Source organism: Ctenocephalides felis, unplaced genomic scaffold (genome assembly GCF_003426905.1).
Source record: "Ctenocephalides felis isolate EL2017-DRISC unplaced genomic scaffold, ASM342690v1 CF-g0.4_SCAFFOLD_01886, whole genome shotgun sequence".
In the NCBI taxonomy this organism is placed as follows: domain Eukaryota; kingdom Metazoa; phylum Arthropoda; class Insecta; order Siphonaptera; family Pulicidae; genus Ctenocephalides; species Ctenocephalides felis.
Window position 1 is genome coordinate 67,644,025 of NW_020538040.1, and position 19,102 is coordinate 67,663,126.

Here is a 19,102-nt window from a genome sequence, read left to right on the forward strand (position 1 = left end):
GACGAAAACATCAAAGGTTTTTTCCAGAGCACCTAATAGAAAGCAGTCAGAGTTTCAAGTTTTGTCTATGTTTTCCGACTCTACTGAAAAATATCCTCCGATTTCTAGGTCAGTCCGAAGGAGAAGTTTATGTTTTACTTTTTAAATCAGTCTTAAGAGAAAGTCGCAAGACATCACTTTTTAAATCGAATAAATTTCAAAACAAAAAATAAACAAAAGGCTATAAAAAGATTTAATTTTCTTTATATTGCATATTGTTAAAATCTTTATAAGAAATTCGATCATTTGTTGTAAATATGCCAAATAATGGCAATCAATGGGCCAATGACCAACCAATGGAGTTTGCGTCAATAACCTTAATACAATTGAATTGAGGTGTTCAGAATACAAAACACATGTCCACCTTTTAAAAAGTATCTTTAAAGGACTGGATGAACCTCAAAAGTACAGATACAAACAAATAATTATCTAAAAACAGAAAATGAATATTTCTTATTTAAACGTGTTTAAGGAAACCCGTAAGCTACCCCTATTTATCATCATTCAGCAAAAACTATATGGCAGAAGGATCACTTTTCACATTTGATCGAGAGACCATTTTAGTGTTTGGTGGAGTTGATCCTCAAATGCAATATGGTAAGCAACGCAATACGGGAAAGGACGTATATCAATATTCGTCGGAAAGAAACACCTGGTTGTTTGTAGGAGAAATGCCACAGCCGAGACATCATCATAACGCTGTATTTTTTAGAGGTCGAGTGTACTTAGCTGGTATGTTTACGTAGCAATCATTATGATAATCGGCTAAATGCAATTACACTTATCCACTTCCAAATTGATTTATAGGTGGATCCAATCCAGCGAATGATAATGATGATATATCAGCAGTAACTAATGCAGTTTGGAGTTTTGATCCAGTTACTAGAGCATGGTTTACAGAAAAATCCATGCTAGAACCACGAAAAAATTTGGACTAGTTGCCACACATATGAAAATCTATGCTGTAGGTGGAATGGATGGAAACGGAAGGTTTTAGCTATTTTTTATTAAAATATGTGTAAATAAATTAGAGTGGCGCATGGCATCCTGCCTTAAGGCAAATTGCTGGAACTTTCCGTACCGTAATTAAACATTTAAAAAATAAAAATAATCAATAATCAATAATTGTTTTGAATAATTTGAAATACATTATTTATTACAAATACATACTTTAAACTTATAAGTGCTTTTTAAATTAGGCGATGAGCGTATGATACAAACAATCTTTGTGTATGTTTATAAGAAAGTTATTCATTTTTAAATTTGATTATTTTTGATGATTAAGAATTTTTTTCAAAATTTTTAATTTTTTATTAGAAGCTTGAAATTTTTTGGAAAAGTGTTTTTTTAACTTTTTGAGAACTTGGAAATTTTTGAAAATTTTCGATTTTTTTTTAATTTCGAAATATGTATTCTCAAACTTTTGTAAGAAATCTGTTTTTTTTTTATTTTTTATATTTTTTAAAGTTTTTCAAAATTAGTTTTTTTTTTTGAAAATGATGAAAAATTTCGATAATTTGATATTTTTCATTTGAAAATTTTCAAAATTACGAAATTTTTTGTAAAAACATTCTTTGCACATTACTACTCAAGCTAAAAGTTTTTTTAATTAATTTAATCGGATGATCCGTTCTCTCAAAAACTGCATAACCGTTTTTACATCCTTTGCGCTCCATACCTTCGAAACGGCGAATTTGCCTAATGATTTTTTAATCATACAAATCGGTTATTCCATACTGTCGAAAATGTCGAAGACAAAAAATTGACACAAAATGTGTACACATTATTAAAATCTTAGCTTGGCGGCATTTTCACATTTTTCAATAGTTTTCACAAAATTGGAAAAGTGCTCCAGTACATAAACAGTCTAAACGCACTTGGGTAAATATTTGCACAAAAGTGGCGCTTAGACTGTGCTTAGCTTGAGTGATTTTTTGAATTTTTAATCCAAATTTACAAAAAAAAAATGTAAAAAAAATTAGAAACAAATGTTTTTTCCAAAAGCAATTATTTTGTTGAAACAAGCAGAAAGTTCTTTGAATCATTTAAATCGGACGCTTAGTTCTCTCAAAAACTGCCATTTTTTTAACATTTAGCTCCGTATCTCGAAAACCGCTGGGCCTACCTTTGCCAAAAACTAATTACGAACTGAATATTTCTTGGATCATACAAATCGGATGATCCGTTCTCTCAAAAACTCGATTTCTATTTTCTGCACTCTTTGCTCCATATCTCCGTAACGGCTGGACCAGCCTTTGCCAAAAACTAATCAGCACATCTCCCTATTAATAGGAATCGAATGTTTTTTAAACCATTCAAATCGGTTGACCCGTGCGCCCGAAAACGTGGACGAAAAAATGCGGACATACAAAACACACCCACACACATCCATTTTTTCTGAGGTATGCCAAAGTGTTCAGAAATCTTCAAAACATCTAGAAATGCAAAATTTTCATTTTCGATGTTCGGCCCATTACTATAACTACCCTTCGGGAAGTTAATATTGAATAATAAGATATACAGTGTTTTAAACCTCAACGATATAATCCTGCTATCGATATAAAGTTTTATTTCAATTTAATAAGGTCAATATAATTTAAAATCTGAAGATCATAAAAAAAAATTTTCAAAAATTCTCAAAAAGTCAATTTTTTTCAAAAATTCTCAAAAATCTATTTTTTCCAAAGTTAAAAAAAAAAAAACTATGGTACGAAAAGTTTCAGCAATTTGGCCTTAAGGCACGATGCCATGCACCACTAGTTTCTATAATATTGTTATTAATTATGCCATTTTTTAGTTCTCAAGTTTTCGATTGTTTTCTCGCCTAAATTGTTTTATATCGATGTTTTCTATTTCGTCCTCCTCCTCTCAGTGCTTTTATATTTTCTCCGATGGCGTTTTTTAAAAAGCACTTATTTTCCAATAAAAACACATTCATTCAGTCAAGATTTTTGCCGACTTCATGTTTGTTTTCTCAATTCAACTAAAACGTTCTTTGCAGATTGCTATCGTCCGTGGAGCAGTATGATCCGATGCTCGATATTTGGACTGAAGTAGCATCGTTGAGTATGCCGAGAATGGGTATGGCTTGCACGAAGTTTAGGGATTATGTGTGGTGCGTTGGTGGCATGATAGAAATGGGTCCGCGCAAAGGCTCTGTATGCGGTATTGTTGAAATCTACAATCCACACAGAAATGAGTAAGCTCTGTAGCACTTTCTATTGCTATTTTAATTTCATGTATTATTTTAATTTAACAGATTTTTAACACTTTGGGGACGGCTGTCCACCTCAGTGGACAAACATACTCTGTGAGGCACAGGCTATTTTATAAACAATGACTCAGTTTGCATCGAATTTGAATAAATTACATATAGCAGTGATAAACAGTATTGTATTTTGAAAATAATTTTAAATTATTTTAGTAGTATTTTTAGTCTTTTTCTTTGCTATATGGTCTTTTTTTAATATTTAAAAAAATATATAATTTTAATGATAAACTGTTAAAACACTTAAAATTATCGAGGGGAGGGGGGCGCTAGAAAAAAATTGAATGCGGGCGCTGAGGACCCCAGGACCGGCCCTGTGTATAATTGTTGTATTGTGCAGTTTGTTTTGTTCAGACAGCAGCCGACTTAGGCTTATTTATCTATGGTAACCACCTCAATAAGTATGAAACATATTTTCATATATTCGATGAAAATGGATAAGCACTCGCGTTGATTAGTTTTTTGAAACAATCAGTTGATCCGTCTCTTCACAATTGGTAGAAAAGTGCAAATTTTTTGTCCATGTACTTATTATTGAAATCTCTATAATATATCTGATAATTTAGTATGTATATTAATCTAATGGCCATCTCTGACCGCCAATTCCATTTTTTTTTTACTTTTTTCATTGGATCTCCGAGACCCCTAGACCCTAAACTTAACTAAACCTAAAAATTTATCAGTTATTTATTTCGTCAATACATGGAAAATGTTTTTTGAATCATTCAAATCGAACGCTCCGTTCTCACAAAACTTCAATTACCATTTTTGGCATTTGTTGCCCTGTATATTTGAAGCTTCGAGCTGCAAAAACTAATCACCACGTCCCCTTATCGATGGGAATTGAATGTTTTTTTAATCTTCCAAATCGGTTGACCCGTATTCTCGAAATCGTTGACGAAAATCGTGTATCCACACATACATACACACAAATCGGAAGTCAGAAGCAAATTTTTGATGGGTGGGCTCGTTTTTTTTTGATAGGCAGCCAATGGGTTCGTTTTTTTTAGACATATTAAGTCATATCATATTTTGAGATTGAGGGGTGGGTGGGCTCAGCCCACACGGTTCCTACGCCAATGCAAACACACTAATATTCATCCATTTTTTCTAAGGCATGTCAAAATGTTCAGGCTTTAAGGCTTCGAAACATAAAGATATATAAAAACTTTCATTTTCGATATTTTTTTCGATTAGTGTAACTTCTCTACGGGAAGTTAAATAACATTGATATCATCATGTACAATGACGTGAGATTTTTACTTGCAGATGGGGGCGACTGAAAAATTTGCGTCATCCTTGCGCATTTGCTCAAATGACTTCTCTCAACGACTCATTGTATTTAGTGGGAGGCGCCGGCACTCAAAAAGGCAAAGAGTCTAAAAACAGCACGAGTAAAGCAGCCGTTGACATTTGGAACAGCAAATATAAGGATTGGAACTTATTAGCTGAAATGCAAGTACCTCGACACGGACATTCGGTCAGCTATCTTGGAACAAAAATAATGATTATCGGTATAAATGTGGAAAACCACGTATTGGTAACATTAATTTTATCAGCACAAACTATAGCGATAAAAGTCCACAAATATAAAACCGAGTGCATTTTAATATGAAGTCGATTTCAAAAAAACTTGTTTTGCCAAAACATCAATATGTCCTTTATTACTTTATCCAGAAATTTGAATATTTTTTATCTCTTTTTTAACTCTTGCGTATTGATCATTATATGCATGTATATAGATAGATACTTTATTCAAATTCAACATTTACAATTTAAGTCAATACAATTATGCTATAATATAACTAAACTAATATCAGTTATGTTTATGAACAACTCTAAAATTAACGTAATGACAATTAATATTTATCTTGGATTAAAAAATTCATTAATTGAATAGATAGGTTGATCTATAAGATGTTTTTTAATGGCAGCATTGAAATCATTCCTGCTTTGACTCTTCCACTCATTGGAGAGCCTGTTGTAGATCTCGACACCCAGCTTGTTCCTTTGCGAAGATTTCAGCTTCAGTTTTGGAGGTACAACAGCACACCTCTTCCGCGTGTTGTGGCCATGGACGTCACTCCTCAGTACATGGTTTGTTCTGTCTGCATGGACCGCAATCGCCTGCTGGTAGATGTAAAGGCTGGTAACAGTCAGTATTCTAAATTTAGTAAACAAGGGTCTGCAGTGCTCCCGAGGTGAGGCCCCTCCGATTGCCCTTACAGCCTTCTTCTGTAAATCCATTATCTTGGAGGTATGCACCGAGTGTCCCCATGCTAATATTCCATATGAGAACACAGACTGAAACATGGCATAGTAAGCCTCTCTGGCGCATTCCTCATTTATAATGTGTCTAACTCTTCTGATGGCATATATTGATTTTGAGAGCTTAGTACATATTGAATCTATGTGCTTCGCCCAGGTTAGCAGGCTTATATATATATATATATATATATATATATATATATATATATATATGTATATATATATATATAGCTTTGTTTCCGAATCATTAATAAGTGTATAAACTTGGTGTAAGTGGCAACTTTGCCTTAAAGCAAGATGCATGATTTTTTCAACATGTGTAAATAATCGACTTAACTATAAAAAATATATTAATTCATGAGTCCACTGCAATGTGAAAACCTATCGCAGATTATTCAATTTTGTACAAATTTTCTAAACATGTTAGTTATTTTTTATAAATGGTTTAAAAATTAAATATTAGGCTGTCAAATATCTCCCTTCCGCCTTTTTGTATTATAAACCAAGAGCAAAAAAGCGGAAGGGAGATATTTGACAACCTAATATTATTGAACAAGAAATAAACGTGTGGTATGTTCATTATGAAGAGGATTCAAAATCGCCAAAAAGATTTTAATCAGTAACTGAGAAACGACTCGACCGATCATTGACAAAAACTAATCAGCACGATTCTCAAATAGTACCCTTGTAATGGTTTCTGAATTTTCAAAATAGATTCACAAATTTAGGCTATAACGTGAACGAAAAATTTGACACTTGCACATTTCTAAGAAAACGTCGATGAAATTTTGCCTCACGTAAAAAATTGCTGCCAATTTTTTCAAACTTTGATTATATTTTGAAAATTAAAACGACTTGTCGTAGGGTCGAAATATTTAGTTATATTTGAGATCATGATCTCTATCGCCATGAAAGTTTTATAAATATCATCGTAAAAAAATATTTAACAATTAAATACGAAGAATCTTTCCGTACGATCTCTTAAAACTAATCAGCATGATTCCCAAATGATAGCTTTCAAACAGTTTCTGAATGTCTAAAAACGATGCAGAATTTTTGGCTAAAACGTGATTAGAAACGGCTTGGACAATTGTACAAAACTGACAGACGGTAGTCGTTATCTAGTTACATCAAATGACTTAAATTTTTGAAATCGAAAATTTAACCGTTTTCCGACGTGTTTTTTGCAACTGTTGTGAAACAAAATCCACTGCAAGTATGGGATGTTTGTAAGAATTACGGCATAATTTGCCGTGTAAATTGTGCTACAATACCATCAGGTTTTAAATACATTGTCCGAAATTTAATACTGTGCTGTGGCGTCAGCAGTGAGGTGACCTGTGGCAAACATATTGGACACCATTAACAAATTAAAACAAATAATTACCGATAACAATACAATGATGGACGCTAAAATTGCAATAATTGAAGATAAGGATTTACATCATTCAGCAAAGTCAAGTAAAAAGAAGAAAGTGATTTTGCCAGCTGCACCCAGGTATTGCAACTAATTAGAACAGCGTAGAACTGAAATCTTCCGGAATGCGGTTGATACCTTACCAAATCGACCAAAGTTGAAGACAGTCGATTAACGTAAATGGAAATTGGGCTTTAGCACAGAAAAGGAAAACGTATCGGAGTAAGAATATACCTATTGAAGGAACGAATGTGAATTGTGAGTACTACAATATCACGGGAGTAGAAAGGAAAGCCCACCTGCATGTGTTTCGACTAGCACCGGGAACATCGCCGGAAACTCTTGAGAATGAAAAAACTTTAAAAATGTTGAATGTGAGCAAATAACATCGAAATATCAATGAACGCGCTGTAATATTGATGTATAGATCACCTAATGCGTCAGTTTATTCATTCTTGGAGAGTTAAGGAAACTTTACTGCGATAATATAAGACGCTTTTTATTTGAAAATTTTTAATGCTAATTTCATTGAAAGATCTAATGATATAAACGCGTTGATCAACTTAATGTCTATGTTTATAGGGTTACTATAGTATTCACTACTAAATTAAACCCATACTCATATTAATCTTACTACAGGAATATGTAATAACGAATTTACAAACATAGAAGAAATTAATATTAAATTAGACAATTTTCCAGTGGCAATATTAGACCATAAGCTTTTCTTATGCATTTGAGAGTTGACATTAATATAAATACCTTCCGTACTATAAGAGAAAACGGTAGCCTCAACATGGACAACTGTGTTAAGCAAATTTTTCAAGTAGACTGGGAACATTCGGCGATAGGTGAAGATCCTAATAACCAGTTTGATCATTTTTTATATATATTTGAGAAGATAGCTCGACATGCATTTCCGTGCAAACGAGTTTCGACCAAACAATAATGGAAGCCAGCGCAATCTGAAAACTTCCGAAAAATGAAAAAAAAGATCGACTTATTACATGACGCGTTTAAACAAACAAAAAGGGCCGATTTTAAGGCTTTTTACGAGAATCTGGAACGACAATACAGCCAAAAGATGGAGCATAAAAATAAAACTAACCAATGTAAAGGATATGTGTTATCATAATATGTAACATACTCGTAATAAAAAGATAAACGGGAATGAGTTTTGCAGATAATATAAGTCAGGAGGCACCTAACGCCGAAGACTTCAGAAAAATTAATACAATTCATGCTATTCTATACTTTTGTAAGTAATGTAAGATTCACTGAAAGACCATCAAGATCAGCAGGGCGGACCACTAGTTTGCAAACTCAGCAAAGCTTTTGGTTATGTTCCACATGACATGTATTTCCCATATATTTGGAATACTACAGATTTAGAGTCGTAGCTTTAAAAGTTTTGCAATCTTACTTCAGTAACCGGTATCATGATAATAAATGTTCATTCTATAAACTGCCCAAGGAAGTATTCTTGAATCACTTCTTTTCATCATATTTGTAAATGATTTATCACCAAACATGCCATAACACAACGGAATTTGCAGAACGCAGATTTGGCGGTTACGGATGTCAGCATCGCAAATAAGAAAGAAAAAATTCAGCATACTCACAAACAAGCTAAAAATAGATTTTAGCTAATAAAATTGTACTGAACAATAGGAAAACAGTCCATATCAACTTCACTTTCAGTAGGAAGCATAAAGAGCTGCATGGAGGGGAGGTCTTACCTACTCTCTTACATACTCTTCTTTTATCTATGGGTCTTACTATGGACAGTTTGCTAATCTGGGCGAAGCACAAAAGTACTATATGCACCAAGCTCTCGAAATCAATTTATGCTATCAGAAAAGTTAGATATAACTGGGGAATGCTCCAGAGAGGCCTACTTTGTCATTTCACTCTTTGTTTTCATATGGCATATTAGAATGGAAATACTCGGTGCATATTCCAAATGCGGACCTATGTTTTCAAATTATAGAATACTAAGGGCCACAGTCTTTACATCTACCAGCAGGCGATTGCTGTTCATGCAGACTGAACAAACTATGTACTAAGAAGTGATATCCATGGCCCCAACACGCGGGACAGAGGTGCTGTTCTACTTCCAATACTTCCAAAAGTTGTAATTCTGACAAGGGAACAAGCTATGTGTCGACAATCACAACAGACTTTCTAATGAAAGGAAAACCAGGGCAATTTCAACGCGACTGTCAAAAAATATCTTGTTAAACAACCTATTTTTATTACATCAATGAATTTAATATCTATGAATTATTAATTATTTAGTTAATCCTTGAGTTGTTAATAAATATCATTTATATTATTATAGTCATATTATAATATTATGATAAGAATAGTTATTGTATTGAAGTAACTTGTAAAATATTGAATTGAAATAGTTTATATATATGTATAATCATTGATACATCGATATATATTGCAGGTGGTATGACAACTGCATATATGCGGGCCTTATCCGTAGTAGAATGTTATTGCTGCGATGCAAACAAATGGGTACCTGGTGTAGCAGAAATTCCCACCAAATTGTCGGGGCATGCTTCAGTTAGTTTACCACCGGCTAGTGTTTTATAACAATCATAAAAAGTCAAAATTATTTGCTTGCAAATAAATTTGTTTGAAGACAAAAATACAGAAACAACTAGCTAATCAAGGTAATTAGAAACTATGCCAAATAGATATCATTGTTATCATGGAAGGTCTTTCAAAATCCCAATGAATCATAATCATTTCAAATTAATTAAATGATATAAATGAATGTTTTGGAAAAATAATGAGAAAACGGTAATATTAAATACTAACATTTGTTACCAATAATATATTTTGAATAAACGAGAAAATTAATATATATATATATATATATATATATATATGTATATATATATATATATATTAACACTGCAAAAAATAAACAACTTCAACTCTTTCAAAACAAAACAGCAGATAAAGTAAAAATATATATTATATTTTAGATAAATAAATATAAATTTATATATATATATATATATATATATATATATATATTATATATATATATATATATATATATATATATATATAGTTTGTTAAATAAATAAACTTGTTATTAGCTATAATATTTGGACGGTAATTATTAATCACTTAGGTACTCAATTTTAAAGCTCACAATTTCATTGAGATTGTGTATTTACTTCACTGGATTCCCCTAAATCAAGGCCTTTGGTTTCATAAGGTAAAAGTAAGCACGCTATACAAGCGAGGATAGCTACTCCACAATATACGCCTACTGCGGTACTTGGAGCACTCTGCAGTAATACCTACAAACAAATGTTATGAGTAGTAATAAAGTATTTTTCTATTATGTTTCAAACTTATAAAAATAAATATAAATAAAGTTATGGCATTAAATTCTAAATTATTAACATTTAAATATAATCTACCACAAAAACTAGTTGAAGTAAAAATAATGTTATGACATAAAATAAAACACTGAAGCATAGAGAAAGTACAATACTATACTATAGTATTGAAAATTTATTATCTGCAGTAGTACATGCTATAAGATCATTTTTTAAACTAATAAAATTGTAGCAATGCACTAAAAAGAGTAATAAGTCTGCACTTTCTACAAGTGTACAGTATTAGGAATACTGATACAAAAAATGCTATCAAAATGAATAGATTATCATTTTATGCCTAACTTACCTGGCAAATCTCAGATCAATATAGTTTATAGCTTGTGCTACACAATTAAAGTGCAGAACATATAAACATTTATATTTAGAAAATAATAATAAATAAAGAATAATACATTTTACATTTAAAATATTCTATTTTACATGCATGTAAAAAACAACTCTTAAAGGTATATGTTACTTTACACTAATATTGAAGTAAAACTTCTTTAAGCGCGACTAACGGTGTAAATCCGTGCAAATGCAACGGAAGTGCGTTACGGCAGATAAGGTAAGATAAGTGGGCCAAAGATTCGTTATTCGCTCTCGATGATATCATTTCTATACTGGTCGATAGTGATTAGACTACGCGTATGTGAATAGATTTCTGTCGTTGTGTGCGTACCGAAATCAACAAAGAAATCGGCATAGACAAACATTTTAAAGTTACATCATGGTACAAATGTTGATTACATTACATTATTGTTTTTAAATATTATACATATTGCTATTATAAAATATTCGATTTAAAAAACATTCGATTCCTATTGATAGAAAGATGTGCTGATTAGTGTTTGGCAAAGGCAGGTCCAGCCGTTACGGAGATAAAGAGCAAAGAGTGCAGAAAATAGAAATCAAATTTTTGAGAGAACGTAGCAACCCGATTTGAATGATCTAAAAAACATTCAATTTTTAATGATTGGAAGAAATGTTGATTAATTTCTGGCAAAGGCAGGTTCAGCCATTTTGAAGATACCGAACTAAATGTACAAAATATTGCAGTTTTTCAGAGAAATAAACATCAAATTTGAATAATTCAAAAAACTTTCTGCTTGTATTGACGAAACAATTGCTTTTGGATAATAAAATTTCATATCAATTTTCTTTTCTCAGATTTTTTTTTTTTTTGTATATCAAAAATAATTCAGATTTCAATTTTAATTCTGGTTCAAGTTCTAAAGCTCACTTATATATTTTAAATGAATAATTTTAACTTCGTAATTCAGTTTATATAATTCTTATAAATATTAGACGATATTACAAAATTTATAATAATCTATTTGAAAACATTTAATATTCCTCGAACATTTTGTTATAGTACGAGAAGTTCCATCAGTTTGCCTTAAGGCACAATGCCATACACCACTATTTATATTCGCTATTAAATTTGTATGATAATAAATATAAATAGTAAAAGTAAGGAAGTAAAAATTAATATAATTAACATACTTGTGCAACATACGGAGTCAGCATTGCTCCGAGTCGGGCGACCGCTGAACACGCGCCGACTCCAAGAGAACGGAGCGCCGTTGGATACACCTCCGGTGTATAAACGTAGGCCGCCTGAAATAGTCCGGCAATAACACCGCGGGCCACGAATAGCACGATTGTCAGGAACAAACGATCGCTCACTCGACTGACCAACATACATACGCATACCGCATAAACGATAAACTGAGCAGCCATCGTCTTCTTACGGCCGCAACGTTCAATTATGTAGATTGTGGCAAATATACCTGTAATAAGAGACAATCTTCTTATTCTTCAATTCAAATTCATGATATACAGTAATAAAAAAAATAATTACAGTGGTATATGATTCTCACTATTGTATTTGTATAGTATTCAATTGAAATAGTCAATAAACATAGAATCAAAACTAGTCGTAAGTGATTTTTCCTTAACCTATTAAAGGGGAGTTCCCGTTCCAATTACGACCTTATACAATTACGATTTAGTAATTCTATTATTATATATTCATACACAAAATTAATGAAAAATTGTGAAATATATATCACTTATTAATATTTTTGGAGTATAAAAAGAATTACAAATCAAAGTCGCAAAGCAATAATCGATCGAAAGTAGAGTGCCGTCCATCCAAGGGCGCAAATTAATTTTTGAAGACGTATTCATTGCTCCTCCTCTTACACATAAATGCGTATTGCCCGGTTAAGAGGTTAAAAGAAGATGCATGACATAATAATAGCCTTAAGCAATAAAAATTAAGATTCAGCTATTTAGATAAAATTTTCAACTGTATTGTAGTTTCTGCTTTCACTAAAAACTAATCAATCCAAATTGTATTAATTCAATTTGAATTATTAAACACATTTCATACTACTCCATGTTCTAAAAACGTATTTTATTCAAGTATAAATGTAAACGGTAACTTTCAACTACTTTTTGTAGGTGTATAATATTTTAGTATTATAATCTCCCATACAAAGTTTCAATAAAAACGTAAAAAAAATCAACGCGATGAACGCCTAACTTATTCAGAAAAGCGGTCCAAGATTTTTCGTGAGACGTTCAACAACAAATTATGCACTTTTTCACTAATTTGTCTCTCAAAACACAACGCAAATCCTTATCAAGTTTCATCTGTGTATGTACATGTGTGTGTACTATTTTTAATTTTAGTGTGAAACAATTCAGAATGAATTAAAATGACGCTAAAACAAAATTAATAAACCGAATTTACTGGAAAAAACATAAGGGTCTCCTTTGGAAAGACAATAATGGTTTACATTAAAATTGCTCAAATACAAAAACATTGTCTATACCTGGAAACTCAGCAAGGGTTGTCCATAACAAATCCATATAATCTGGGGTCGTAAGAGGGTGACAAGTATTGATCACTGTTTGATTATCAAATGTCATATTCCCTATGCTCGAAGAATTAAACAATATGACTTCATGCAAGGTTTTCACAGTTTCATTTAAATTAGTCATAGTAACTGGTGCAAAAAGTTCAGTTGTCATTAACACTAAACCATAATAGCAAAAAGCACATGCCATCCTAAAAAATACATTGATTGATTTATATATTGATTATATATATATATATATATATATATATATATATATATATATATATAAATGTTAAATATGAATACAACATTCAGATTTTTAACAAACACTTTATTTAATAACTACAGACGTTTCGAGACCATGGTCATTTTCATGCCTCATTTTCAATGTAATTTCAAAACAGAAAAATTATATAATAATACATTATTTAATAGTTTATTCAAATTATATTTAATTCTTAAAAAACAAAAAACACCAACTATCTCTTACAATGATTGACACAGTACTAAACATGTGAATATGTACAGAAATATTTGAAAACAAATCTTAGGTGTCGAAGAAGAAGAGACAAGAATGGATATTATTACAATGTAAACAAAAAGAATGGCGCGATCGAATACTAAAATCAACTAATGTGAAAACAGATTAATTTATTGAAGAGAATAAGATAAATGAAAAAAATTATTAATTATTAATGATGTTTATATAAGAGTCGTGTAAAATATTTGTGACGGTTCTCAGATTTGCGCTATTGTTAGTCCGAACGGAGCATGGCATTGATTCTGCGATGTTCCGTTTAAATGAGTCTTTTTCATGGAATATGGATTCTCAATATCAAACTTATGGTTGTTGATATTAGCATTATCCACAAGCATACCTTTGAATTTTTATTATCTATTTTTTCGCATTGTAATTCATTAGCCAGACTTGTCAGAACTTAGATAAAGAAAACTCAGGCAACATGAATTACCATGCAAAAAAAAAAAGATAATGAAAAATTTAAAAGTACGCTTGTGTATCATGCTAATATCAGGAACCATAAGTTTGATTTTATAATCCCCAAAACTAATTCCATAAAAAAAGACTTATTTAAACAGAGCATGGCAGAATCAATGTTAATAGTTTGGACTTTTCGAATGTATTATTAGTATATAGTTTTTACTGTTAAATTAAACTGAAGACCAGATATACCATGGTCTCGAAACGTCTGTGATGATTAAATTAAAGCGTGGGTTAAAAATCTGAGTGTTGTATTGTTCATATTTAACAATTAATATTCGTTCCACTCATATCACAAAATTCTATATTATATATATATATATATATATATATATACACACACACACACATACACCCTATTCATTCATTTAATTTTTTTATATATATATATATACTAGCTGGCCCGGTAAATGCAGTCGAGCCATAAATATTTCTAGAAAAATTTTAGTATAAAATAGTAACTGATTATGAATGCAGAACTAGGTGGTAACTATGTGAAAGGGAAAACACCAACTATATGGATGGTTTACCCACTGAAATGCATGTCCCAAATATTCCTGGGACATTAATAGTCTTTGCACATGCAAGCCTAATCTGAAACTGATTTCATTTCAATTGAATTGGCACATTTGAAGATTCAAGGTGGTAATATATTATTACAGAGCTTTTCATTAATTCATTTATTTTTTACCTACAAAGCTAAATCCATACATTCATTTGTGAATTATGTTATGGCATGTTTAGCAAATCGAGTGAGGTTGCGGCAAAGTGCACAGCTTTGCCATAGATTTGTATTGTACTTTCTTTTTGTTAAAACTCTCTTTTTGCAAGCCATTCAAAAACTAAGAACTTTTGGTGCACATCAAGAAAAATATTTGTACAATAGGATAATTCTGCAAATCAGTGATTATGCAAGAATTGATAGATAACTTGATTCATCTAGTTTTATTGGTTTCAATCTTGCCATCTCCAATATATAAAAATGGTTTTAAAAATGTTTCAGCAGATCTCAAAAATTTTGATCTAAATTCAATGAAAAACTTGAACAGAAAAGACAATAATTGTTCAGTTATCGTGCTATATGAAAAATTTGATTACTAAGATGTTTATTACAGAATAGGGATTGGTTGTAGAAGAGTAAAAATTTAGGGATGTATGTGTTTTTTAATAATGAATCATAAAAAGATAAAAACTCATAATTTCCCAACATGAGATTTGGCTTAACGTCAAGGTCTGGGACACCCTATATATATTTACCAAATTGCCCATAAAAGAAGAGATGTTTGGCGCAAGTGTGGTGCTAATAATCCCATTAAACGACCTCTGTTTAAGTCATTTTTCATAACACTGCCATTACCATCTAAAACCAATCGACCTAGCAGCATTGGTCTACCATTATCTTTAGCAACCTAATAAAGAAAAGAAAAAGCACAATAAATAATAATACATAATAGTGCATTAGTTTAATATCTGAAGTTTGTAATTTCAGTTATGTAACTGAAAATTTCAAAAAATCGTCTTATTAACTATTAATTATGGTAAGTGTCAAAGCAAATTATACATTTCACAATGAAATATTATGACTTCAACCCTTATCAGTCATTAGCGTCAAAGTATTCTTGTCACGTCACAGGTGATTTCCGACCGATAAGGGTTAATGGATAAATTTTGTAAATAATAAAATATTTTTCCAACTTATTTGGTTTTGTAGTTATTTTTAAATTTCAAAATATTGATTAATAAATTCACCTGATGTAGTGTTGATAAAGCTTTCTCAGTTTGACCACAAGCAATATGATACCTAGCAGACTCCGGTAGCCACTAAAATATTTCTATTATAACTATAGGAATTAAAATTAAGTATATCATATAATTCAATTATGTACTGGAGTAACTATAGCGAATGCCAACAATGGTATTGTGGATAATCCTAAAAGCCAACGCCATCCTAGAGTGGGCATGACTGCAAGTGCCAATACGACTTCTAGGCACGCACCAAGTGCCCAAAAACACTAAAACAAATATCTTCTGATTTTAGTGATTAAATTATATTTTTTAAAAATACCACCCAGAAGCTCATCATGCAATAAAATAATTAAATCAAAATATTTGGGGTTTAAGTGTATGGTTGGGCAGCAGAACAAATATTTTTTCAATAAAAATTATTTTAAAAATTCAGCAAAAATTTAAAAAAAATCAACTAAAACTGCAAAGTGAATTAGTTATTAGTTATTATGTATTATCAAATATATCATCAGCTTAACTTTACGGAAAACTATCATTAATAAAATAATATTAAAACCAAAATTAAAAATCATTAAAATATAACTAAAAATAATTTGAACTTATGCTTTATAATATTTTAAAGTCTTTTTACTAGATATTTAGTTTTTTAAATAATGAGCAAATCAAAAGTGCTCTCACAAACATGACATGAATAAAATGGAAATGATGCATTTTAAAAACATTAATGTAAACAAGAAATTATAATGATAAAAGTATAAAACATGAATGATAAACTTACATCTAAAAGAACTACACACTTAGCTCTTTGTTGAGTTGGTAGAAATTCAGCATAAAGTGTAACTCTTGAAGTAATAAAACAAAAAATCCACAGAAAGCACATTTGAAGATGCATGAAATGAAATACATGTACATTGGTGAAATCAAAATATATAAATGATTTACAAAGAAAAAAAATGAACTAAAAACAAATCCCAAAATTCTAGCTAACTCTTTCAAATATATTACTCACGATTGTGGTACACATCCAATAGCAAAGCCTACAAGACCTCTTAGTAAAAGCAACCAGAGAAAACTAGGAGCTACTGCACTCAATAGTCCATACAATAATAATAAAACAGAACATAGTGTCAAAGCCTGAAAATAAAACAAATTAAATATGAATTATTTTAAGAGTAATATTTGGAATGTATATTTGAGGTATTGTTTTAATATTAAATGAAAACGAGAAGTATTTATATAATATATTCCAAAATATTACTTGAGAATAATTATTTATAAACTATAAAATATATATAAAAAATTACATTCATTGTTTGGTTTAATAAGTACTAGAGATATTATAATGTACAAACCAGATCATATTATATAATTTAATAATCTTACTGGTTTCCTTCCATATCTATCACTAAGATGGCCCCAAAATGTTGAACTCAGCATCATTCCCATAAATACTACTGTTGTAACTAGCGCTTGCTGATATCTGTAGTAAATATATAGTTTTTTCGTAATAATAATATATATTTCAACTATCATGATAATATAATATATCTTGTATTTCAATAAATAAACATGATCTCATAAATTTTAATATTTTATACTGTTTTATATATGCAATAAAGCCATATTCTGTTAAGTAATTTTTACTTATTTTCTATATAAAATGCACAATGTTAAATTTCATTAGTACAGAGTTTGATTTTTAATTTATTTTTGAATAGTTTTGCTACAAATATTCTTGTGCCAAACAAAAGAATAGTAAAAAAAATAATTGAATACTTGGAGATTCCCCAATGGCAATGCAGAGCTGGTGCTAGCATACTCAAAATAGACATCTCCATAGAGTCTGCCATCCAGCATAATCCAGTTGCTAGCGAAAGCTTTACTTGAAACCAACCAAAACCTAACGCATTGACAGCCTGGGGTACAGTAAATGTGTCTATATAAAGAAAGATATTTTGTTAAGCTATTACTTAAAGTAGCTTGGATTATTATGATTAACCACATACCATCTGGTACAACGCTAACTGTAGTTAATTCTATTTCTTGAGCAGTAAAATGATCTGTACTGGAAATAGCAGTTGGAGAGATATTTGCAGTAGAATCATTTATATTTTCTGGATGGCTTGTGCCATCCATTTCTTCATAACCATGAGATCTACGCAAAGCCATTGTTTTTTTTTATTTATTTTTAAAAGAAAGCTGCCTCAAACGTAACAAGACCAGAACAAAACGTTATATACAAAACATTTTTAAAAAAATTTAAAGTGCAGTATAAAAATAAAATGAATATATTAAAGTAGCTCATATAAATGATATGTCATTTATTATAAAAATTAATTTTGTGGGTCACTGCACTATTAAATTGCGAATTGGTACGCTGAATTTTACACATAACGGTACGTCGCTAAAACATTGATTGAAATAAAAAGTTTAACTAGCAACTAATAAATGTAATTGTGCTTTCAACGCACTATCACACATAAAAGTTGCACAATGACATTAATATGAAAATTACTTAATGATTTAAAGAATTATTAGTATTTTACAGAAACCATTCTGTCATAACTTCTAACTGTACATACATTCTCCGCTAATTTGACATATCATTGACATCTCGTGAGCGCTCAAACTGAGAGATGGTGCCACCTGTGACTTTTATTATGCTTATTTATCTTGTATCTATGGTATTCATACTAGTGGTGTATGGCATCGTACCTTAAGGCGAATTGCTGGAGCTTCCCGTATCAAAAATTATTTTTTTTGAAAAAGATTTTTTTTTAACTTTTAAAAAATTAGGCTCGAGAAGTTTTAAATCGTTAAAATCGTAAAAATTGAGGTTTTGAAAAAAATGTTTTGTTTTATTTTGAAATATTTTGGAAATGTTGAACTTTTTTTCAAAGCAATCGTACTGCTTCAGCTGCATAGAGACGAATTATCGAAACGCGTAAAAGCGCCGCGTCGCCGTCTAACGGATAAACGATTTTACGGAACCCATAGAAATATAAACAAAATTTATTCGTTTTATTAAAATCTCTATAAAATATCTGATAATTTGATGAACATATGTCTATCATTTTTGACCGCCAA

The 19,102-nt window shown here is 30.7% G+C and overlaps 1 protein-coding gene across 1 annotated transcript; it reads right to left on the bottom strand.

Annotated features, from left to right (window-relative positions):
- Positions 1-10,127: 10,127 nt before the first annotated feature.
- LOC113377679 (synaptic vesicle 2-related protein-like) lies at positions 10,128-18,568 on the bottom strand. The gene is made up of 11 exons (XM_026618074.1): positions 18,022-18,568; positions 17,792-17,951; positions 17,399-17,495; positions 17,025-17,149; positions 16,794-16,857; positions 16,156-16,281; positions 16,019-16,090; positions 15,527-15,678; positions 13,243-13,478; positions 11,906-12,192; positions 10,128-10,318 (listed from the first exon to the last, which is right to left on the bottom strand). Exons 1-11 carry the CDS (start codon positions 18,182-18,184, stop codon positions 10,172-10,174), a joined length of 1,629 nt encoding a protein of 542 aa, XP_026473859.1. The 5' UTR covers positions 18,185-18,568; the 3' UTR covers positions 10,128-10,171.
- Positions 18,569-19,102: the final 534 nt, after the last annotated feature.

What these genes read in the sequence shown, in the direction of transcription:
- LOC113377679 (XM_026618074.1), bottom strand. Translation starts at nt 18,184, where the DNA reads ATGGCTTTGCGTAGATCTCATGGTTATGAAGAAATGGATGGCACAAGC. An exon ending in ATTGGATGTGTACCACAATC is followed by an intron (nt 16,858 to 17,024) that starts GTGAGTAATATA and finishes TATTACTTCAAG; the next exon opens with AGTTACACTTTATGCTGAAT. An exon ending in TGACTCCGTATGTTGCACAA is followed by an intron (nt 10,319 to 11,905) that starts GTATGTTAATTA and finishes ATTTGTTTGTAG; the next exon opens with GTATTACTGCAGAGTGCTCC.